Here is a 22,980-nt window from a genome sequence, read left to right as displayed (position 1 = left end):
CAAATCACAAGATAAAGAAATATATTTTTTAAAAAAATTAAAAATTCAAGGAAAATAATCAATACCCTTTTCTTCTACAAGATAATATTTGCCATTATATTATTCATAGCATGTATATATATGCCTCCTAAGAAAAAACCACATAGCTAGATAAGAAGTCTTCAGCAACATCATCTTCTATATATTCTCTTCTTCTTCTTCTTCTTCTCTCTTTCCTGTGCTCGTGATCATCAGAATGGCTGAAGCAGCTGCAAAGCAAAATTTTTTGGATGTGACTTTGCAGAAGATAAACCCTAATGGAGAACTGCAGCAAGATCCTAGCTGGGTAGCCATGAAAGGTGGTTTTGGTGCTTGTGAGTATGATGAATCATCCATGGAAGATTCAACAAACTCAGCGGCTTCTTCTTCTTCTTCAATAGATTTATTAGAAGATGCATCTTCTGCAGCATCATCATCATCATCATCATCGACATCACATGCGAATGGACCTCTATATGAATTATCAGAGCTCATGGCCCAACTTCCCATCAAGTAAGCATAAAATAATAAAGAAAGGTTATTGTTCTTTTAATGAAAATAGTAATAATAATTTAGCAAAAGCCTCTAATAATGAATTTAAATTTTTGCAGGAGAGGCCTTTCAAAGTTTTATGAAGGGAAATCTCAGTCTTATACATCTCTAGCAAGTGTGAGGAGCATAGAAGATCTTGCAAAGAAAGTGACTGCAACTCCATACAGATCTAAAATGAAGTCTTGCAAGAGCTATGCTGGGGTTTTAGATAGCCACAAGTGCTACAGTCCCAAGGCTACCATATCAAAAAGGGCTTCACCATATCAAAAACGATCTTTTTCATCTTCTTTAGGTAAGAGAGGTTCTTTACTGGGCAATTGTTAGGGCCTCACCCATTCTAGAGATGTGCAAAAGCCATATATATATGACAACTTGCGGGGTTTACATTGCAAGCTTGTCTTTTTGGTATTTACATATGTAAGGAAGAGGAAATATTTAATTACAATTAATACACAGCAAAATTAAAGCTAAGCATTTTGTAGTTCTAAGCAGTCGATTTGTACATATAAAGCATGAAGGTTGATGCAGGAGGATTTATCAACTTTAATGTATTAATTCATTAATTAATTGTCAATCTACCATCTTCCAGTATCCAGAGGACTTTATCACCGAATGATTAGCCGATTATCTATGTATATGAATTTGAGTTATTATAAAAATAATAATAATAATTATTATTATTATTATTATTATTATTATTATTATTATTATTATATGTTATTATGTTAAACATTTTTTTTAATCCTTGAAATTACCAATTATTGTGGCTGATGCGATTCTTTTTGTTGGGTATTTGCTTGGTGCTTATGCTAGCTTGTGCATTTCGAATCTGTGTTCTGTGTGTGATATACAATGCATCTCGATCGATTGTGTTTTAATCAGAATATGCTCAATACGATATCTATGTGAGAAGAACAATTCTAGATTTGTCATAAGATCACAACACACAACTTTTGTATTAATTTGGTTCAATACATAAACCAAATTTAGTGTATTTATAAATTTTTTTTTTATATATATATTTTAACTTGTTATTATCTTTTCAGTTCTTAAAGTAAGATTCAGTGATTGCAATTCTCATGGTAATCCTCCAATTTATAGTGATGATTTGGTATAACTGCACTTTGGATGATATAATAAAAATCACGAACCACAAACAAGTTAAATTCAAAATTTTTTTTTTTAAAAAAAAAGAAGGGGGCTTCTAATCACAAACCAAATTTCCCAAATCAGAATTTAAACTCGAAATCAAAAAACCCAAAATCAATAGATTAAACTAAATCAACCTGAGATGATAACATTGGTTTCAATTTCAAAGCGTGCAACACTGCTAAGGGCCTCCTATCAGACTCGGTCGATTCATATGCTTCAATCTACACGGTAAGAGCAGAAGCTTTGAGATTTGAAAATAAGAATCACGAGAGAAGCTGCGGCATCAAAACAAATAAATGGGGACCAGAAGGAATCATAATATGGGGGGCCTATTGTGATTTTTCTTTTTCTTTTAATTGTCTTAACGCTCTTTTGTGGAGGAAATTGAATTTTATAACAAAATAATTAAAATATATAACTATATAAAATACATATAATTTATTGCATTATAATTATTGATTTAATTATTACAATTATTGGGCCTATCAATTATTGTGTCTTATTTCTAAAAAAAATATTATCTTAAATAATAATTACAAAAAAATAATAAAAATAATAATAATTTAACTCATGAATGAGCTCAAGAGTTTAATTATCGAGTTAACTAGCTAAATACGAGTCAAGCTTAAGCCAAGCTCAAATCTAATAAAATCTAAAAGAGCAGAACTTAAGTTTGACTGACGAAATTGATAAACGAGTTAAATAATGTTGATGAAACCCAGCTATGATAAAATCTTTCCAACGAGTTATATGTTCTGTATGCAATTTTCAAGGTGTCTGAGAAAAATACAGAGAGAACCCTTTATCTTGAGTTTGTATTGTCATATCTTGTAAACAGGTACAATTCCAAGAAGGAAAAAGCACTTCCTCATGACCACGGCTGTTGCTTCACACAGCAAGAGTCTACTCGTTTCCTCGGCTGACCCAACAACCTACTCAATTTTCAAATATCAGAAAGTTAGATATTTAGGTTCGTAAGCATCTTAGTCCGTTAAATCCACAAATTGGTGTAACATATTCTTTAGTATTGTTGTCAGTTCACTGAGAGAAAAACAAATAGAAAGGAGAACTCCTGATTCATGACATATTGTCTGGATCATACCTGACAATTGGAATAAAATTTGGTGAAGTATTCAGATAAATTATAGAGATATTCACACAACACGTTTGGCAGGAGATTGGTGCAGGCCTCCTCAACAGTCTGAAAAAGTGAGAGACAAACATATCTATCATAAGTCAACTTGCAAAGTATTACTTTAAATTGCAAGCAAGCCAAGGTCTAGAAGCAAGATAAAGTGCATTTCTTTAAACATTTTTGTACCTCAGCAAACTGTAGTAAATGAAGCCCCAGTGCACGCTCATCAGGATGAGCCAAAACCAAAACTCCAGTCTGCATCAGAAGAATAGACATGAGAAGCAAAAAAAAAAAAATAAAATAAAAAATATCAAACTTTGCTACTTGAGATGTTAACTGCCATTACTTTAGACAATAATTCAAATTCTTAAAATCCACAAGCATTAAAAAACTGGGTAAGTATTCCCAGACACCTCAATACTAGGTTTAGATGGGACAAAAAAAGGATGCAACTGATATTCAAAGCTATAACATCCATCTTAAAAGAAAAGCCATATAAACATAATATTTGCCACAGGTTTTCCATGAAATTTTGCTTAAACTTTTAGATTAAAGATACAGAGTTGGGGGAGTATATTATATCACCAGCAGAACAAACTAGAAAAGCAGCATGCCTATGAAAATTCACACGATCATGGTCAAACCAATATCATCATAGTAAAAATGGATTATCAGCACAGTTTAAATTCTAATTTAAATCAAGTCTCACGATGTAAAAAACCGACTCCAAGTGGTATTAATGCAGTCAAGTTAGAAAAAGAAGCCTTTTTTGGGGTAACATGAACTTTGAAACATGAAAATTTCAATGATATCTGCAGCTTCAAGTAGGAAGAGAACTCACTTTCTTCAATTCCTCTATGTCTTTACCAGATTTCCTGATGATTGAACAGATCCGAGCATGTGCATATAGCAAATAAACAGCAGTATTTCCCTGTTCAAAAGTTGCCGAAGATAAGAAAATAATAGCAGCACTGGTAAGACTGGTGGTACTCACTATCAATGATTACTCTAAGAGAGGAAAGTAGACAAGAGAACCTTTTAACAACCAGTCAATAGCACATATTATGCAAGTACAAACATAATGTATGATAGTGGTAAAACATAAGCTCAGTAAATTAGAAAATTCTCTTGAACAAGTTTAGCTTCTAGAAATTCAGGTGATCTACACTCTGCTAAACAGCAAATCAGATATCTACCTTATCATTAAGCATCTGATCATAGTTGAATGTATAATTGGTCAATCTATTGTTCTTCAAGTCAGCATACCTGAGAAAACAGAAAAATGTAAGTGTATCAAAAGTAGAGTTCACATATAAATAAAGAAACAAGTTTATATCCATAAGCATTGTTGCAAGAAGAAATAAGTATGTAGTAACCCAATGCAAACAAGCAGCAAAGTATCCCACCATTCACATAAGTGAAAAAATAAATCTTACTCACAGAATGGGAGGACAGATAATGCAGCAATGAAACAAACATATCACCTTATTCTCAGATTTGGCTACTTAAGGTCTTTCTTCTGTAGGAATCTCATCCAATTTGATAACATTTGATAGGTCAAGTTACAAAAGATTTAGGATTAAGAAAAATTTGAGTGCTAAAGAACTTTTAAGTACAAGTAATGCAGAATGGGAAGATGAAGATCCTAATACAATTTAGGAATTATATTCCAAGTAAAATTAGGAGTTTAGTATTTCTAGTAATTAGGAATTCTATTATTATTATTATTATTATTATTATTATTATTATTATTATTATTATTATTATTATTATTATTTAGGAAAGTATTTTAATTATTTAGGAATTTTGCGGATTTGGGTTTCCTAGTTAGGATTTGATTTGTATCTTCCTAATTAGGTTCAATCCTACAGCTAGTAGGATTACTAGTACTATATATAGGACCTAGGGTTTCTATTGTTATTAGCTTAGATTTTGTTATGACAATTTTATCTATAAATTATGGTTGTTCTAGAAAACAGAGATATGACTGTCATTTCATCTTATTGCAATTAAATGAGATAATTTAAGTAGCCTTCTATGAAGTTTTAAGAATTTAAGGTTTTCTTCCTAAATCTAAGTAGCCTGCCACTAGTTAGAATTTTCCCAAATTTTACTACCATGTCGTGATACAGCAAAGAAGAGACCACAAGTACATACTCACCCTAGTTATTTTTTAGTCTATATGTGCTCCTCCAGGTCCTAATTATCCAGGATGTAAAAGTAAAACTCATACAATTAACCATCCAAAATAGCCCTTAAAAATGTCTCCCTATCACGATCTTCATTAATCTAAGTAGCCTGCCACTAGTTAGAATTTTCCCAAATTTTACTACCATGACTTGATGCTTAGAATTTTCCCAAATTTTACTACCATGACTTGATGCAGCAAAGAAGAGATTGCAAGTACGAAAAATGTCTCCCTATCATGGTCTTAACAGGGTAGCAAGATCTGAGAACAACTTGGGAAGTTCCCTTAAGTTTTTGGCATGCAATGGTTGTTCCAAGTTCCAAAATTCATACCTACAACTTTGGGGCTACAACCTCAAGGCTTCTATAATTGCACCAAATGACGCCCCTATGCAAAACAACCTTAAGGTTTATATGCTAAATTGCCAAAAATTTCCTACAACTTAATTCAAACTCCAAACTTCAGTATTTCTCAACAAACTTTATGCCACAAACTGTAAAATTCCAAATTTCTTCACTCCCTAGGCCACCACAAGCAAATGTTGACAGAGTACTCAATCCTAGAACAAAAGACACCATCAAATGAATTGGTGATGATTATGAGTACAACAATTTAAATGGCTAAAAGGAAAAGTTCATACTAATATAGAACTATAGATATCTTACTTGATAGCACCATAACCAATTGCCTCAGCAGTTTGCTCAAGCTCCTCTTCAGTCCACTCTTCAGCCTTGCCTGTCCAGGATATAGAGTAATAATTACTTGCACCAGAACTATGTTAAAACAATCTAAGCGTGAAACAAGGTAACCCAGATTCTACATATTTGTACAAATACAAGGATGATAAAGATGTAAGGATTACTAAGTAATGTATCTATTAACACATAAATCATAGATCATTCCGGTTGTCATACCACGCTCAACAAGTGCTGCTTTGCTACGAGTCTTTGCTTCATCTAGCAAATCAACTAACCGAACCACTTCAGTAGCTCGAGTTCTAAAACGCTTGCCATCATCTCCAAGAACAAGGCCAAATCCAACATGGCTAGCTTTAGGAAACATACAATCACCAGCTGGAAGCCAACCCGCACGTTTGGCAGCCTGAATTAGAAAACCATATTGTCAGACCTTCAACAGTTCAACCTTCAATTACAAATTAAGAATAGCACTATCCCATGAATTTAAAGCATAGAATGCATGGAAATAAATAACAACTTGGGCATTTTTGCATAAAAAATGACTTGCATATCGTATAAAGAAAGTAAACTTAGAAATTAACAAGTGCATATTCATTTATAAGGCTCCAATCAAGACCACACAATATAAAGTAACAGCTACTTACTTTGAATACCATATCAAAGTGCTGCTGCTGACCAACATCAGTAACATATATAATCCACTCAGCTTTATCTTCATTAAGGCGATACCTATAGATGGCAAGCAACATGAAACATTTTCAATTTTCACCTCCAAACCCAACCTTTTTCTTCCTTAACAACACACCACCACATGCATACAAGCATATGCCATCAAATGAGCATTAACAAACTCTATAGGTGTTGACAGCCTTATGCCAAAAAAAAAAAAAATTTAAAAAGCCTCCAAATATATTGCACTAACAGTGGACCAGCAAAAACAAACAGAGACTAAGATTGGTAAATAGATCTGGAGGTTCTTTGAACTATCAAGTATCAACACAATTAATAAAAAAAAATTAGGGGAAAAAAAAAGAAATTCATAATAATCTTGCATTTTGGACCAGATAGAATCTAAAAAACTATTTAATTAACTATCTCCAACTATCAATTCAAGACAGAATAAACTTTAAAATTTTTTCACTTAAAAACAAAAATAATATGGTACAAGTATATGAGCCAGGTTGAACCCAAAAAAAAAAAAACTTAAGATAATAAGATCAAGCCATCTAAAACTCCAGATTTTATTCAAAGTGGGAAAATAAACTCACCAAAGGGCAGCTAGATCAGTAGAAGCATAGTTGTAACCACCATCACTCTTCACAACAATAAGAGGTATATTAATTCCTTCAATAAAGATCACGCGAGCACCTTCACTTTCTTGAACTAATCCTTTATTGCTTAATCCCTCTATAAGCCCAGGAATGAATGGATTGTAAAAGCTTTCTCCCTGTGAACAAGGAATAACATAAAGATATTCATGTGAATTTGCTTTTCATTTTTCAGTTATTAATTGTGTAATTGAAACAAATAAAAGATTGTTGTTGCCTTGTTGGTTGATGGATTTAATAAGATAAGGAACCCATTTAGCCTATCATGCGATGTAAGGTTACTTGAAATGCCCCACCAAAAGAGACGAAGAAGAACAAGCAATTTAAAACCATTCTCATCAGTTAACCATTATCAAATATTCAGATATAACTTCACTTAAGACATTCTCAATCTACTCCAGCAAAACATCCATGCAAAATATCATCTTATTATGACCATGCCCAAAAAATTAAAGGAATAAACCATAACAAATGGCATAATAGCATCAAAGTTCATAAAAAAAAATGTAGTATGCAAAAGGGACAGCACATTACCAATTCTCCAATCAGCCCAAGCCATATCTCATTCACAGAATTTCACATGCAGCTTTCTTAAACAGTTTTTATTATGGCATTCACAGTATCAATATTGTATAGAAAAAGATGAATATCTACCTTTTCCTCAAGATGAACTCCAAGGCGTTGATAGACCTTATCGAACTCCTTCCTGCTGATGTCACAGATCTGCGCCCATGCTTGGCGGTACTTGGGTTCTCCACCCTGCATAAAAAAAAAATTTCATAGTCAATCCCATCCCTAAAAAGTTTAATAAGTCCTAAATTACCAAGATATTGTGTGACAAATCAACCTATGTGTCTTTCAAGTTAGAAGGCAAGTAATTTACCTGGAGGCAAACAACTGCTTTCTGTGCCCTCTCCTTAAATGCAGAATCAGTGTCAAACCTCTGTTTTGATGCCTTATAGAATGCCTGAATAATGCATCACTCACGTCATATTAGAATCACATAACCAATGTATAAGAAAATTTATCATGGCATCTGTCCTTTTTCTGAAAACCACATCATCCAATATTCAAGCGTCAAACATTCATATACCAGAAGAGAAAAAAAAAAAAAAAGGAGAGAGAGAGATAGAGAGACCATATTGACTTCATAATGTCCCTTATACCATCCAGTTTATCATAGATTAGACATGTTATCTCAATAATGATATTGCACGAGAGGCTGTACTTGATACAAAGGACAAGATGGCACAATTTATTAGTTTCTAGAATTAGTGTACATTTGGAACAAAACAAGCAGTGCTCTTGTCCTGTCCTTACTTAAATCTTTGAATACTCATGAAGCAGTAGACAAGTTGCATTCTTGCGACAAAATCACACTAAAATTATTCCAATAACATGCTTAACCACATAAGGTTTTGTCATTTTATATTTATCTTTTTTGGATTTGAAAATAAAATATTAAAAAATAAAAGTTAAATAATAGATTTTTAAAAAATTGTAAAAAATAAAATATTACTTGAAATTAAAATAAAAAAATGTGAAATAAAAATTTTATTTTTTTACTTGTAAATAAAGTTTGAAAAAAAATCTAATTAGTAATATTAAAGCATAGTGGTACTTGGTGATAGCTTTTTAAAAATTAAAACACAAAAATATGAGAAATTTCCATTTCAACAATTTCATTTTCATAATTTAAAAAATTAAACAGCTTTACACACCTGTAGATCTCCAATGGCTCTTTCATTAACATCTTCAAAGTTTGGGAACTTTTCGAAGAGGAATTCAATCAACATACCAAACTGAAAAGCAAATTACAGCGTACTTAATAACAGAGGCCTCATCATGCCAAATTTTTATAAAACATATATCCAATATTCTATAGAGCCCATGGACACTGTATGATAGAAGATAAATGTCAATCATACCAGAAGTCTATAAAAAAGCAAGAGAAATGGAACAAAGAGGAAGCAAATATTAAGCTCTCATAAAAAATGGTAGTGATTAAGAGGGTTATAAACATTCTCAGAAAGTACAGCACCTGTGTCCCCCAATCACCAACATGATTTCGTCGAAGCACATCAACCTTTGAGAATTCAAGCATTCGGGCTAGTGTGTCACCAATAATAGTGGACCTTAAATGGCCAACATGCATTTCTTTTGCAATATTGGGTGAGGAAAAGTCAACCACAGCCCTTTTGATCGAAAACTTGGGCGCCCAAGTATCAATACCATCAACTAGCATATTTTGAATTTTCTGCAGCCACAACAATCTAACATAAGGAATCTTACACAAATCTCCTAAGTGCAATACAAAAATCATGGTATGGTAAGACAAAAATCAGTGCTAAAAGATTTTAAAGAAAAATAATCACACAAGAAATTCATAAGATAAATAGAAACAGTGAATAGGCAAACACCTCAGCCAACCAGGTCTTTGACAAAACAACATTAACAAAACCAGGTCCTGCCACAGAGCAAGATTCTATCATTTCAGAAGGAGGAAGATTTTTCATTATTGCCTGCCAAAGACATATTAAAGATAAGAGAAATGCTTTCCACCAATTATTCAATGCCATCAATGGAGGAAAAAGGGAAGGGAAAAAAAAGGGAGAGATAAAAGGTAAAAAGAAAAGGAAGAAACCTAATTCATGCACAATGAAGTGAGTTCTGACATGAAAATTATCAATACCTGTCCAACTGCTGGAGGGCCCTTAAAATCAGTATTTTTTCCTTTTATTTTCGACCAAAGGCTCATGGCATTATTACTGCACCAAATAAACAATTATACATTCATCACAACATTAGCAATAAACAGGAAATTGAAATCGAATACAGTCCTTCCACCAGCAGAGATAATACCACACACACACACACACACACACACACACACACACACATATATAATTTCAGCTTGCCTATTACCATTGATAATCGCCGAATTTGGCAGTGCAGGCAGCAACCAAAGGCTCAACATCGTGCTTACTAGGGACAGTCTCTCTAAGAGATGCTTCAAACAATTTCGCCAACTGTTTCTTTAAATTGCCACTGTTCTCCTCACTCGTCTTCAACACAAACATTCAAATTAGCTCTTATAAAAACAAAAACTTGTTTCTTATAAGCATGTGTATAAAATCACAAAAATACACATTAAAAACTACTTAAATAAACTCACATTCGCCATGGTCGATATCGACAGCGTCTTTGTAGCTAAAACAAGTCTTCTTGATGTCGCTCTTAACAAGTCTGTCTTGTTTCAGAGCAAAATGATAGCATAAAAACCAAAAAAACCAAATCCAAATTCCTAAAATAAACGAAACTCTAGTCAAATTTCCACTATTACAAACAAAATTAAGTTTCTTTTAACCCAAAATCTAATTCAGAACCAGAGGTAGAAGGAGAAGAAACTGAAAGAGAGAGAGAAAAGAAAGAGGCTTACCAGAGGCGAAGAGAGGAGAGGAGTGGAAATGAGAGAGGCGGTTGAAGGAGAGGACTGGAGGAGACACCGGCGCAAGCAGAAGGGTTAAGGAGGACCCTATCATGCCTTTTTCTTTTATATATTTGCCCTCGCTGACACTGTTTCTGCTCTACGTGCTCCCGCTACTGGCTTTAGCAAATTAGGGATTTTCTTATGGTTATTTGCTTTGGCCAATGAGAAGCCGACGAGTCAGCTTACTGAGAGCTCTGTAAACCCTTAAAAATGCTTGTGTTCAATGTAAACTTTATTCTTCATTTTCCCCGTTCATATCAGCTTGGTTTTCAAGCAAAACTTTTTTTTCGTGCTCCAATTCTTAGGGGTTAATTTGAAATAATAAAATAAAATTTTTTTTAAATTAAAAAATTAAATTTTTTATTATTAAAAAATTAATTAAATTAAATTCTTGTAAAATTTTACACCTTAAATAAAATTAAAAAATAAATAAATACCTTACACGATAATAAAAGAAATAGAATCAAACAATAAGTATTAGATCATTAGAATTATTTTTAAAATTATAAAATAAAAGTAACATAATTTAAATATTATAAAAATTATTTTTAAAATTATAAATTTAAATTTAATTAAAATTAATTATAGTAAAAAATAAATATAAGATTAAATAAATAGATAATAAATGAATGCTTTATTTATTTTTGAAACATAATTGTTTGTAAAAACTATTTTTTTAAAAATAATTTATTTTTATTTTTTTAATTATAATAATTAAAAATAAAAAACTTGAAGTATATTTAGAATGTTGATTTTCTTTTTGATTTATAATATTATAAAAATGTTTAGATTATAAATTTTTACTTTTTACTATTTTATTATTAAATATAATAAAATGATATATTATTACCATTAATCACCAGTGCCCAGCACCAATCATCGATAATTAATGGTGGTTTATATCATAAATTTTTAAATTATCTCAAAAAATTTTACATTTTCTAAAAAATCTTCATCCCCAATAAATATAATACTTTAAAAATTCATCACTTACCTATGAAAGCTTCAACTCAGACCGGCTGTTAAAGTTATTAAAAAAAAAATTATTTGTCGCCGAATCAAACTAGCTGGGAAGAAAACGGGATGGGCTTGGCAGTGAGATCAGAACCACGTGTAGGGTGGAAGACACGAGAACCAAATATCATAGCGTCACTGAACTCACAGTCACAAGCGCCGAACTGGACGGTAACCCCTATATTAAAGTAAACATTTTCCCTTGCTTGTTCTTATCCAATTCCTATGGGCCACCCAATCACAAAACGCCACGCCCGCAGTTTCCCTCTCCCCTCTGCTACATAAACCCTCAAACCACCTACAATTTGAGAGCATTCAGAAGCCGAGAATCAGGGAAAATGAAGAATACAGTGAAGAGCTCCAAAACGAATGCTAATTCCAAGTCCGATGTCAGGAAAGATAGGAAATCTGCCACTGGCATGAGTGGATCGCCTAAGAAAGGAGGTCACGGCGGCAAGTTTACTTGGGCCGGCGATGGGTATTCCCAGGCTGAGATCGGGCTCCATGGGGAAGCTGTCGATGTGAAGGACCCTAACTTTGAAGATTCAGAAGAGACTGAGACTGTCTGATTGCGATGATGGTGATTGTCATTATTATCATGATCTTTAATCTTTTTGGTTTTCATGATATGTAAATATTGCTGATGTAAGGTGATCCTCTTTCAAAATAAATTTGTTTTGGAATTTCTTTTTAAATTTGCAGATGCTTTGATTGTGTTGGCTGTGATTTCCTGGTTTGATCCTGATCTCTGGGGCTGGGATAGCGGTAAGCTTATCGTGCAAAATACTGAATCTTAGAGATGAAAATGAGTGGGCTAAGAGAAGCGTATGAGCAATACTTGCCTTATAAATTGAGTACTTCGTTTCAGGGTGCATATCAAGATTGAGAGATCGAACTTTGCATTGTTACTGTGCATTTCTCTCTATAAATTTGTTCAATTTTGATTCTCAAGTTCTTTATGTTAAACTCAAGATAGCTTCAAATTTTTAATATCCTTCCCATTGCGTAGCCGCTGGTCCCGCGTAAATTTGATAGTAAACAGACTCCTTTTCTCAAATTGCTATCAATTCTACTCCAAGAAAAGAGATGCTAAATTGAGCAATGTATGATGAACTATGCAATCTGGAAAATCGACAATACTTTCAGGAGATCAAGAAATTGAAGCAAAATGAACATTCTCAATAGAATTTTACATTTGATCTCAGTCGAAAAGATCAAGAAAGAGGATAAAAAGAAAGCAAGGTCTCCTTGAAAAAGTTTTTTGAGATTAAGAACTTCAAAGCAAAGATCAAGAACGTGAATAAAAACAAAAGAACAATTTTTCCTCTTCAAAGAACTTGAACCCACTGGAGCTTCAGATTTCCCATGGAGCTCCTCGTGGTTGCACAACAGAGAGGCTTTTTCTTTTGGGATGTCAGATCCAAAAGAAATGGCCTTTGCCTATTGAGTCCAGAAGATTGGCACAAGCCCAGTCTCGTATTGGCCTATTTTCGGCTTTTGCCACAGTAGGAGTGTGATAGTGATGTTAAATCAAATGTACTAGTTTTGATGAAAATTTCATTTTGTGAACTTATGGATCGGCCAGGAGAGTGTTGTGATGTATATTTGTCCGTGTTCACTGTCATCTCTAGATGAGTCTTTTTAAAAAATTAGTTTTTAGTTCATAAGGTTAAAAGGGCTAAAATGAGAGTAAGTAGGTTCAGAAGTAGTAAGGAAAGGATTATGAGCCATTTGAATGGAAAATGGGCTATAAGATTCTAATTTTCTGTTCCTTCTTGTTGAACTCCGCGTCAAATTTTCATTGCTGAATTAAGGATCTTAAATCTGCAGATAACTAGTATTACCATATGATAACTTCTGATATCATTTGGAGGAAATACATATATTTAATTAGATTTTAAAAATTAATTTAAAAAAAGAAATTTATCAAATTTTATTTATAGTTTTATCCTAAATTAATATGTGAGGTTTCTATTTTTGTTGTGTGTTTATTTGTATTTTGTCATAATTTGGTTATACTTATTTTTATTAATTGTTTTGAATTTAATCTATCACACCTTTAAAATATTATTAAAACCTATTACACACATAAATTTTATATTTTATAATAATTAAATATAATTTTAATTTATAAGTTCATTATAATGTGTTAATAAATTAATGGGTAAGTTCAACAGAGGATAACTAATTGTAAAAATAAATTATTAAACATTGAATGTAGTGATAAGATTTATTATACTAGAGAGAGTTCGAATTTAATTCTTAATAAGGGATTGTTGAAAAGAGCAATTATAAATTTAAAAGGGATTTGGTAAACCGTAAAATCAACATAAGTATATCATGTAACAAAAATGTGTAAGGATGAGTCAATTTCTCAAGGTTGCCTAAACAATCAAAGGGGAGCTTCTTCACTCCTTCTCCACCAAAAGAAATGACCACCAACACCATCGATTATCTTCTACTTTGGCCATCTCCACCTTCAATCATCATCTCTCTTTTAACCTTTTCAATCATTGATGCCACCCATTTTTTTTTTTTTTTGTCTCCATATATGGCCAAAGCCAAAGCTCGAAGCCCTAGAATATCAACTTTCCTCTTCATTGACAACAGAACTTATAAATCACCTTCAATTTTTGTGAAATTCTCTTGAAATGGACATCTTCCTTATGAGTCTACAAACATGACATAGCTACATAGCTACTACTCTATTTTCTCATCCTTGTCGATGACAAGCTCAGTCTAAATTGTATTTTAATTATTAAAAAATAAAATATTAAGAATGTAATGAATTCCAACAATGGAGCATGGAGTGGACCGTTTATTAATAGTAGTGTGCGGTAAAAATTGGTGCGGAACAGACCGTGCCAAATCAAGACACCTATGTTTCATAAAAATATTATGTCTCGAGTCCAGTCCGATCACAGTCTCTCTCTGACACATTACAGTGAGCGTACACTAAAGCCCAGACCAATAAGCTAAGACCTCTCTTTGTCTCTCTCGAATTCCGAGAGAAGCTTTTGGCGAGAGAGGAGATACGTCACACTGTAGATTCCAATAACGTTATACTCGCAGGTAAAAGAGTAAAGTAGAAACAGAACCTTTTGCATTGTCGTTGGATTGGAAGCTCCGTTTTGGACAACAATGGCGACAGTATTCAAGCTTATCTTTGCTGTGTCAATGTTGTTTACACTTTTGGGTATGTTTTATTCTAAATCATCCCTCCATAAGCTTCTTCTTTTTGCTCTATTTGTACTCTTTTTTTGCATTCAATGTCTGGGTTGTTCTTCTTTTTCTCTGTTTTGGCTGGGATTCAGCCTCTTGTTTCGAAGATATATGTATTATTTGCTGCTTTTTTTTCGAGATTCTTTGTTTTCTTTTTCCCATATGATTTTGAAGATTCAATATTTGGTTGAAGATTCAATATTTGGCCTTTGGCATTGTGTTTATAACAAATCTATGTGTGCTTTCTTTGGACTAATTTATCTATCTTTGCAGCCTAAAATCATCACTCATGGTTCTCTCATCTTCTTTCACCTTTTGCTTTGCTTGTTCTTATTCTATTTCTCTGCCTATAGTTTATGCTACTTGAAATTTACAGCTAACAGCTTCAGAAATGCTTCTGTTTAACTTAGAACTGGCCCCATTGTCATCAATAATTATTCATCTCGACCTATTATAATTGTGATGCTCTAATTCTAATCTACAGAAAAGTTGTCCATTTCTTCTCTCTCCAGGCTGGAATAGGACGTTATACTTTTCTTCATTCAAATTGTAGCAAAGATCGGTATTTTAAGAAACTAATGCTAATAAAAAACAAGCCCATAATCCCTTGACAAGATTTCAGTGATAGTAGTTGCTTTCTCTATAATTTCTGTAACGTAGGTTTTCAGCATTTAAGTTCGTGGACAGCTAGATTGCAGTATTTATGATTGTGGTGAATAATGTAATGATATGATTAGCTGCCATGACTAACATTCAAGAAATTATGTATGCCATTAGTTAGAATTATATGCTTCATAAATATTTAGAAATTGTCTTTGCTTTGAAATTAAAACTCATATATATGGTATAGGAGTTTCTAAGCCTTTTTAAATTGGTTTTGATTCAGTTTTGTGTTTGAGAATAGCAATATAGTGATGATCTTCAGAACATCTTTTGCACTTGAATGATAAAGCTTGCTGAAAGCATTAATTGGTTAACTTCATCTTGCCCTATTTTTCACATAGCTAGTAAGTTAATCTCATTAGAGAATAGAGATTGATCAATGTGAACAACATCCGAGCTTTGTATTGAGAACAAATTGATTTTGTTTGCTTGTTCTTACATTCAAATCATGAAACCATTTGTTGATGGCTGTATGGATCAATGGAAAGGGAAAGCAATTGGTCTGAATTGGTCCTATTTGTAGCTAGAAATGTTAGTTTGAGTTTAAGTGGGTGCTTGGATAACTAATTTTAGTAGCTGTGGTCATTTTGTGGGAATTGATCCCTTCTGTCGTTGTAGACTTGCAGTGTGGTTAAATGTTTATTTTTAGCCAGACTCTTTGTTTTGTACTTCATAGTTGTTTTGTTTTGAATGCTTCTACTACTTAATACGGATCCAGAATTCATCAGTTTTCTATTGCAGTATTTTGCAGAGGAAGCATAGTAGGAGTTTGCTATGGAAGAAATGCTGATGACCTTCCTACACCTGATAAAGTAGCAGAGCTTGTTCAACAACATAATATCAAATATTTGAGGATTTATGATTCAAATATTCAGGTTCTAAAGGCCTTTGCAAACACTGGAGTAGAACTCATGGTTGGAATTCCAAATTCAGACTTATTGGCATTGTCCCAATTTCAGTCCAATGCTGATTCGTGGTTGAAGAACAGCATTCTTCCTTACTATCCTGCCACAAAGATCACATACATAACTGTCGGAGCTGAAGTCACAGAAAGCCCCAATAATGCCTCTGCCCAAGTTGTACCTGCCATGCATAATGTCCTAACAGCCTTGAAGAAGGTTGGTTTGCATAGAAGGATTAAAGTTTCAAGCACCCATTCACTTGGAGTTTTGTCTCGTTCATACCCACCGTCTGCTGGGGCTTTTAATAGCAGCCATGCCTTTTTTCTGAAGCCCATGTTGGAATTCCTTGCTGAAAACCAGTCTCCTTTTATGATTAATATTTATCCTTACTATGCTTATAGAGATTCTCCAAACAATGTATCTTTGGATTATGCTCTATTTGAGTCATCCTCAGAAGTGATAGATCCAAACACCGGTTTGCTGTATACAAACATGTTTGATGCTCAGATTGATGCCCTCTATTTCGCCCTGATGGCTCTGAATTTCAGAACAATTAATGTTATGGTCACTGAGACAGGTTGGCCATCCAAAGGGTCTCCAAAGGAGAAAGCTGCTACTCCTGATAATGCCCAGACTTATAACACCAATTTGATTCGTCATGTCATCAATAACTCTGGTACTCCTGCAAAGCCCGGAGAAGAGTTGGATGTTTATATCTTCTCATTGTTCAATGAGAACAGGAAGCCAGGTTTGGAATCTGAGCGGAACTGGGGTTTATTTTATCCAGACCAGACAAGTGTTTACAATTTGGATTTTAAAGGAAGAGGCGTTGTTGATGTTCCCAAAAATTCCACTTTTACTGGTTTCAATGGAACAACATGGTGCATTGCTTCAAGTAATGTTTCTCAACTTGACTTGCAGAGTGCCTTAGATTGGGCATGTGGTCCTGGAAATGTGGATTGTTCTGCCATTCAGCCTAGCCAGCCTTGTTTTGAGCCAGATACTCTAATTTCACATGCATCCTATGCATTCAACAGTTATTACCAGCAAAATGGGGCTAGTGATGTTGCTTGCAGTTTTGGTGGGGCGGGAGTTAAAGTTGACAAAGATCCAAGTATGTATGCATTTGTGCAACTTTTTCTATTTGGTTAGAATCCCATATCTTAGTGCGGGTTTTCTCTTCACATGTGTGCATGAGTTATTGCCCAAACTGGTAAAATACTTCTGAAAAATTGTGGGAATAAGGCAAACGCAAAATAATTCATAAGTGAAAGGAGACTTTAGGGTGTTGTTTTTCTCTCAGTTTTCAAACTAACTTGTATTTGTTTGTGCAGGCTATGATAACTGCTTGTATATGACCACTGGGTAAGTTGAATGATTGGGACATCCAGCATTTCAATTTGCAGGTTACTGCCATTAATATTCACTATGCTAAACATGTTTTGCATGTATCATACAGGACCAACAAAACTGCAGCAAGTAACACAACAGCAATGGCTTCAACTTCTTCGTCCTCTCCCTCGCAGATTGAAGTTTTTGTATGGGCTTCCCGTTTCCTTCTTATGACTTTCCTTGGACTGCTGAACATTGCATGATATGGAAGCATGGTAAAGTCTGCCAAAATGGGACCATATCCATGCTTTTTTGGTTACATATAAATGAAAATTTTCCCTTGGATTGAGCAAGTAAGCATGCGCAACTAGCATGGAAACATATACTTGCTATTAGTTCTGTATAATATTTTAGTGGGTATTAGGAGATGGCATGGTGTCAGTTTTCAGCTTTTTAATTTCGTGTGCTATTGCAATTGCTAGCATAAATGTACATTTGTTTTAAGATATCACGTAAGACTATGCATATTTTATCCTGCTGAATATGTACAAATATTTAACTTTTCTTTATTTATCGTTGGTGAGACTCATGTTTTTTCACTGAAGAAGCATACTCCAGAATCACCTAATAATAGACAATTGGCAAATTGCCTTTATCATCACCGCACTGGCATCCATAACATTCTCTATCTCAGACCAAAACAATCACCATTTCATCTCCAGAAAACAGTGCTTTCAAAAGCTGATTCCAGTCCAGTGCAGGTTAACTTTCTAAGCACACGAGATCTAGCTATTAGATATTTTCATATCTTCTCTTTATGAATGCACCAAGTGAACTTAATAATTAATCTTTTCAAACCATTGTATTGAAAATCAAAAACTCATTTTGTTCAATGAAACTCTTCACGAGAAATCTTAAAATAAGTAACGAATTTGAAAAACAAAATGATAATCGATTGTTTTTTAAGTTGATCCCAACGAATGTGTTGAAGCACTCAGTTCTCTGGGCAAGGGAATTTTCATTTCTGCTTTCTCATTTCAAGGTAGTTTAAGGTGATCTCTAATCTAATAGTGAGGCTATGTGGAGATTATTCTCTGAAATAGTCCCGAATGTAGATATGATTTACTCCTAATCTAGTTAGAAGAGAACAGTTTTTGGACGGTCTAGCCTCCATGATTGCTAACAGTTACTAAAGTGTGCATGTTATATTCCCTGGAGATTATATTCAGATGTGCTGGTTTCTCTTCTCTGCAAGGATAAATTATCTCTTGCACCCTTGACTGACTATGTTGTGTCTGTTTCTGCAGCCTATGATGTTTGTCCTTGACTATTGTCCACTGGCAAGCAAAGCATTTCGATTCCTGGATCAATACACTGATATTTGGCATGATTAATTGGCTACCACTATATCTATAATTATTTTTATCATGATAATTAACATTTATAAAATAAATGCAATTAAAATAAAAAAAATAAATAAAATAACTTTTTCATTTTAAATGCATAATTAATTATACATAACTCCTATATCATTATTTTTATTCTAAATTATAAGTAATAAAGAAGAAATTTATAAAAAATTTTATAATAATAATGATAATAATAATAATAGTTCTAGAAATAGTGACATAATTTTGGCATAAGTTATCATCTTCCAAGATTCCACTCTTTAATATTATAAAAAAAAAAGACCACAAGAAATATAAATAAATTTTGAAATTGAAACCAATAAATTTTTAATAAAAATAATAATAAATATAATAAATCAAAGAAAAATTTATAAGTAAAATATGAAAAAAGAATGATCGATATGTAAAATGTCCAACTATATATATGCAAAGAAATAAAAAAAAATTTTAAATTAAAAATTAATTTTATCATTAAAGAAAAAAAAAAGTTTCCATTTTAAATGGCCAAAGTTCGCCGTTTGAAGTTAATTTATAATCTACATTTGGTCATTCAATACTATAACATATTAATTATTATTTTAAATAATTCTGACAATAATTACATATAATTATTGCTCATAATTAAAAAAATATTAAATAATAAAAATACTTAAAATATAAATGAAAAGAAAATTAAATACCTGACATAAAAAATAATAATTATTACTTATAAAAAATATAATCTATATATGGTAGCACCAAAAACATAAGTACTACAACTAACTCTCTCTCTCTCTCTCTCTCTCTCTATATATATATATATATATATATATATACATTACAATCTATCAGCATAAATAATTAAACATCACAACAGTAATTTCTATTCTTTACGCAGACAGTTCTATCAATAAGAAACATTTTCATGCAGTGTGATGTAATAGTTGGTGCTAATGATGACATGCAAGATTAATCCAAATGAACCAATTAGGGTAATTTAGTTGACCACCACATTATTCTCAAGAACAAATGGAGAAAAATATGACGTTCGAATCCCATCCTCCTAAAAGAACAATGTTGTGAGTGATTTATTTATTAAATTAGGCACAGAGTCAGAATTACTTCCAAATTTACGCCAATCAAATTACCATCCATCAGATGAAATCCACTGTAATTCATACAAAGTACTTCACTCGAAAATCATCCAATACCATGATCAAACTAGTACAATAACAATGCGATGAGCATATCCATTTACTTTAACAAGCACCAAACCTTTTCCTCTGAAACAGTGTTCCCCTTGACTTTCAATATTTCATAATATTATTTCTCTGCATTCAACCATTCCAACAGCAGGTAGGCAAATGCAAGCTTGTATGGAAGCCAAGAAAATTGCAATAAATAGCAGGACAAATAGAAATTAAAGACCCTGATCCATGAGATAATCACCGAGCCTTTCAACAATCATGTTGCACTGCCCTGGAGTCATTGGCTCATCATAGATACCAATTATTAGGGCCTGATTTGTCTTCTTAACAGTAACACCACCAGGTCCCTGAAATTGAAATGATAAAGGCTCAGAAGACAACAAGAACAAGAAAAACTTGACATAAGCAATAGAATTTCAAAATGTAACAAACGGCAAACAATGTAAATGCATCATGCACATACTGAATGTTCAAACTTCAAATTAAAATTTAACATAGAATATGAAGCGTTATTGGTGTTATCACATAAGGTGATCTTTGTACACTTACATCAAAGATTGTATTTTAAGCAAGTTTAGATGAAAATGTAGGTCAAAGTGAAACCAAATATTAAAAATGAGTACATCACCTTCTTCCCCCGAATGACAGCTCCTGCCTCTCCTTGGATCACCATGTATTTTGTGCCACCCAGGTGCAAACCAGTTGGAGCTAGTGTTCCAGGTTCGTCAAAGTCACTCATAATGGCAGTGATTTCTTCAGACTTGAACTGAATCAAACATCAAAATAAAAGAAATGATCATGAGTTAATCAATAAAAGGTCCTACATACATAACATTCAAAGATGTTATTAGGTGTTGCATCCGCACCCAAACAAAAGCTTTTGTGTTGGGAGGGATGGAAGGGCAGAGGCCTTAGGTATCCCCTCCAATCAAGAACTGGGGCCACCCAATCACTAGCCAGTATGCTTTTCTCTCGTGCCTTTCTTCGTTCATGGTTTGATATTTCATCGTTAGCATTAGACCTTGCATTCAGTCCCACCCGAATAAGATAAGTAAAATAGCACGCCTTCTCTCTCATGGATTTCCTTTCCTTCCACTTCCCAGGAACCAAATGAAGCACAAAATCAAAAAAAGTTGTGAGCCGAATTCCTCATTCTTTTTAGCATATACCTTTAAACTTTGAAAAGGTTCTCTCATTTATTTATCTACTCTTTTTCTTTTCACTAACTCTATTATTCTATATATAGTGAAAAAAAAAAGACAGGAAGATCCTCACTAGCTGGTCACTCCGATCATTTCGTTTGGTTTTATTATCATTTGAAGATGGGACACTGGGATGATCAGAGGGCACCCTGATCTATTGAGGGATAGGCCATAGCAGTTTGTACAACCGCCATAGGCCTTCTGTAACAATGAACTACATTGCTTAAGATATAAAGCGAAGGTTCTCAGCTCAATTGATAGAAGATAAAGAGCAGAACACCATATTCCTATCAACCTAACCCAAGTATCAAACATACCCATCAATCAATTCAACTAGACACGCTTACAATCATAAAACGAACCATATCAGACCGCCCAATTCCTAATTAGCCCACATGGGTATGATAATCATTCAATAATCCCCAAATAAAGTAAATCAAGTCACCACAAAATCATCAAATCAGATCATAGAGGCACCAACTTCAAGCCCCCAAATAAATTAAAGAAAGAACCCAATTCAATTGGGAAAAAAGTTAAGAATAACCAATTTCCTTCCAGTATATCCCATCAGCTACTTAATAAAGACGGAGAAGAAGAATAATGATAAGAAAAACTAATAATTTTTTTTTAAAAAAAAAAGAAGGAAACAAGAAAAAAATAGGTCAGATCACATCTAAGCACCAACTCTAACCCAAGAATCAACTTCCATGGATCCAAAGAACACATGGATTATTTTTAGACAAGAACGAAGAACAAGTGAGGTATAGAAAGACCTGAGGGAAGTTGGAGCTCTGGGCCCAGACGCTGCCGTCTTGGCCGATGATGGCTGCAGCAGTGAGATGATTGCCCTCGATTTCGCACATAAGATGCTCATCTACATATGTTTGCCACGACATCTTCTTCTGCTTCTTCTTCAAATTCAGAGATTTGATGAAGCTTTTTTCTAGTTTCTGCGCTGTGCAATGTGAGTATGGGATGCGCTTAGCTGAGTGTGTTCTTATCTGCGAAGCCAGCAGACTGACATCGCGTTAAAACGACGAGACGCGGTCGACAAACGGTGTTGTCTTTAGGGTGCGTTTGGTACGGACGTAACGGAATGTGTGTGCAATTTTATAGTATTAATATTAAAGTAATATTTAAGCAATAATGAAGTTTAACCCAATGATATTAAAATTATTTTAGATAATTTTAAATTTTAAATTTTAGTTTTAATTAAAATTAATTATATAAAAAATAATATTTAAGTGAATAAAGAATTATGATTGAAATTTAAAAAAAATAATTTAAATATATTTAGTATAAAATTAAAGCAATAGAATTACAATTATATAATAATTAAATTAAATTATATAAAAATAAATATTTTATTAAAATTATTATTATTTTAATAATAATTTATTTCTATCGTTAATTTTTATATGTGTATAGTAATATAATATAATATAAGCTGATGTGTATAATTAAATAAAAAAAATTAAAAATATTAAT

At 33.0% G+C, this 22,980-nt stretch overlaps 5 protein-coding genes across 6 annotated transcripts; 3 read left to right on the top strand and 2 right to left on the bottom strand.

The window, feature by feature from the left end:
* Window positions 1-10: 10 nt before the first annotated feature.
* Window positions 11-1,161, top strand: LOC110633995 (protein OXIDATIVE STRESS 3). The gene is made up of 2 exons (XM_021782858.2): window positions 11-531; window positions 630-1,161. Exons 1-2 carry the CDS (start codon window positions 236-238, stop codon window positions 892-894), a joined length of 561 nt encoding a protein of 186 aa, XP_021638550.2. The 5' UTR covers window positions 11-235; the 3' UTR covers window positions 895-1,161.
* A 1,264-nt stretch (window positions 1,162-2,425) lies between these two features.
* Window positions 2,426-10,733, bottom strand: LOC110656010 (arginine--tRNA ligase, chloroplastic/mitochondrial). Of its 2 annotated transcripts, none has more exons than XM_021812519.2 (18): window positions 10,511-10,733; window positions 10,247-10,317; window positions 9,997-10,136; window positions 9,764-9,839; window positions 9,492-9,593; window positions 9,113-9,328; window positions 8,793-8,873; window positions 7,955-8,038; window positions 7,726-7,830; window positions 7,012-7,190; window positions 6,388-6,472; window positions 5,960-6,146; window positions 5,711-5,780; window positions 4,054-4,123; window positions 3,699-3,788; window positions 3,044-3,112; window positions 2,825-2,923; window positions 2,426-2,654 (listed from the first exon to the last, which is right to left on the bottom strand). In XM_021812519.2, exons 1-18 carry the CDS (start codon window positions 10,611-10,613, stop codon window positions 2,544-2,546), a joined length of 1,938 nt encoding a protein of 645 aa, XP_021668211.2. In that variant the 5' UTR covers window positions 10,614-10,733; the 3' UTR covers window positions 2,426-2,543. The 2 variants fall into 2 exon arrangements, with proteins under 2 accessions (XP_021668211.2, XP_021668212.2); XM_021812520.2 differs by having other exon boundaries at window positions 10,247-10,375; window positions 10,511-10,647.
* A 1,057-nt stretch (window positions 10,734-11,790) lies between these two features.
* Window positions 11,791-12,270, top strand: LOC110656009 (uncharacterized). Its single transcript, XM_021812517.2, has one exon. It carries the CDS (start codon window positions 11,914-11,916, stop codon window positions 12,142-12,144), a length of 231 nt encoding a protein of 76 aa, XP_021668209.2. The 5' UTR covers window positions 11,791-11,913; the 3' UTR covers window positions 12,145-12,270.
* A 2,180-nt stretch (window positions 12,271-14,450) lies between these two features.
* Window positions 14,451-18,263, top strand: LOC110656008 (glucan endo-1,3-beta-glucosidase 13). The gene is made up of 4 exons (XM_058146003.1): window positions 14,451-14,771; window positions 16,202-17,476; window positions 17,697-17,727; window positions 17,822-18,263. Exons 1-4 carry the CDS (start codon window positions 14,717-14,719, stop codon window positions 17,955-17,957), a joined length of 1,497 nt encoding a protein of 498 aa, XP_058001986.1. The 5' UTR covers window positions 14,451-14,716; the 3' UTR covers window positions 17,958-18,263.
* Window positions 18,264-20,200: 1,937 nt separating this feature from the next.
* LOC110646543 (profilin-1-like) lies at window positions 20,201-22,541 on the bottom strand. Its single transcript, XM_021800016.2, has 3 exons — window positions 22,266-22,541; window positions 20,919-21,056; window positions 20,201-20,637 (listed from the first exon to the last, which is right to left on the bottom strand). The coding sequence occupies exons 1-3, from the start codon at window positions 22,386-22,388 to the stop codon at window positions 20,503-20,505; spliced, it is 396 nt and encodes a 131-aa protein (XP_021655708.1). The 5' UTR covers window positions 22,389-22,541; the 3' UTR covers window positions 20,201-20,502.
* Between the last annotated feature and the right edge of the window lie 439 nt (window positions 22,542-22,980).

The sequence above is a fragment of the Hevea brasiliensis genome, chromosome 4, assembly GCF_030052815.1.
Source record: "Hevea brasiliensis isolate MT/VB/25A 57/8 chromosome 4, ASM3005281v1, whole genome shotgun sequence".
NCBI lineage: Eukaryota > Viridiplantae > Streptophyta > Magnoliopsida > Malpighiales > Euphorbiaceae > Hevea > Hevea brasiliensis.
The sequence above is the reverse complement of the archived record's forward strand: the minus strand, read 5'-3'. Positions and strand labels throughout refer to the sequence as shown.

What these genes read in the sequence shown, in the direction of transcription:
- LOC110633995 (XM_021782858.2), top strand. Translation starts at nt 236, where the DNA reads ATGGCTGAAGCAGCTGCAAAGCAAAATTTTTTGGATGTGACTTTGCAG. An exon ending in ATGGCCCAACTTCCCATCAA is followed by an intron (nt 532 to 629) that starts GTAAGCATAAAA and finishes AAATTTTTGCAG; the next exon opens with GAGAGGCCTTTCAAAGTTTT.
- LOC110656010 (XM_021812519.2), bottom strand. Translation starts at nt 10,613, where the DNA reads ATGATAGGGTCCTCCTTAACCCTTCTGCTTGCGCCGGTGTCTCCTCCA. An exon ending in CGATATCGACCATGGCGAAT is followed by an intron (nt 10,137 to 10,246) that starts GTGAGTTTATTT and finishes TTTGTGTTGAAG; the next exon opens with ACGAGTGAGGAGAACAGTGG. An exon ending in AAATTCGGCGATTATCAATG is followed by an intron (nt 9,840 to 9,996) that starts GTAATAGGCAAG and finishes TATTTGGTGCAG; the next exon opens with TAATAATGCCATGAGCCTTT.
- LOC110656009 (XM_021812517.2), top strand. Translation starts at nt 11,914, where the DNA reads ATGAAGAATACAGTGAAGAGCTCCAAAACGAATGCTAATTCCAAGTCC.
- LOC110656008 (XM_058146003.1), top strand. Translation starts at nt 14,717, where the DNA reads ATGGCGACAGTATTCAAGCTTATCTTTGCTGTGTCAATGTTGTTTACA. An exon ending in TAAAGTTGACAAAGATCCAA is followed by an intron (nt 17,477 to 17,696) that starts GTATGTATGCAT and finishes TTGTTTGTGCAG; the next exon opens with GCTATGATAACTGCTTGTAT. An exon ending in TGCTTGTATATGACCACTGG is followed by an intron (nt 17,728 to 17,821) that starts GTAAGTTGAATG and finishes TGTATCATACAG; the next exon opens with GACCAACAAAACTGCAGCAA.
- LOC110646543 (XM_021800016.2), bottom strand. Translation starts at nt 22,388, where the DNA reads ATGTCGTGGCAAACATATGTAGATGAGCATCTTATGTGCGAAATCGAG. An exon ending in AGAGCTCCAACTTCCCTCAG is followed by an intron (nt 21,057 to 22,265) that starts GTCTTTCTATAC and finishes TGTTTGATTCAG; the next exon opens with TTCAAGTCTGAAGAAATCAC. An exon ending in CTGTCATTCGGGGGAAGAAG is followed by an intron (nt 20,638 to 20,918) that starts GTGATGTACTCA and finishes TTTCAATTTCAG; the next exon opens with GGACCTGGTGGTGTTACTGT.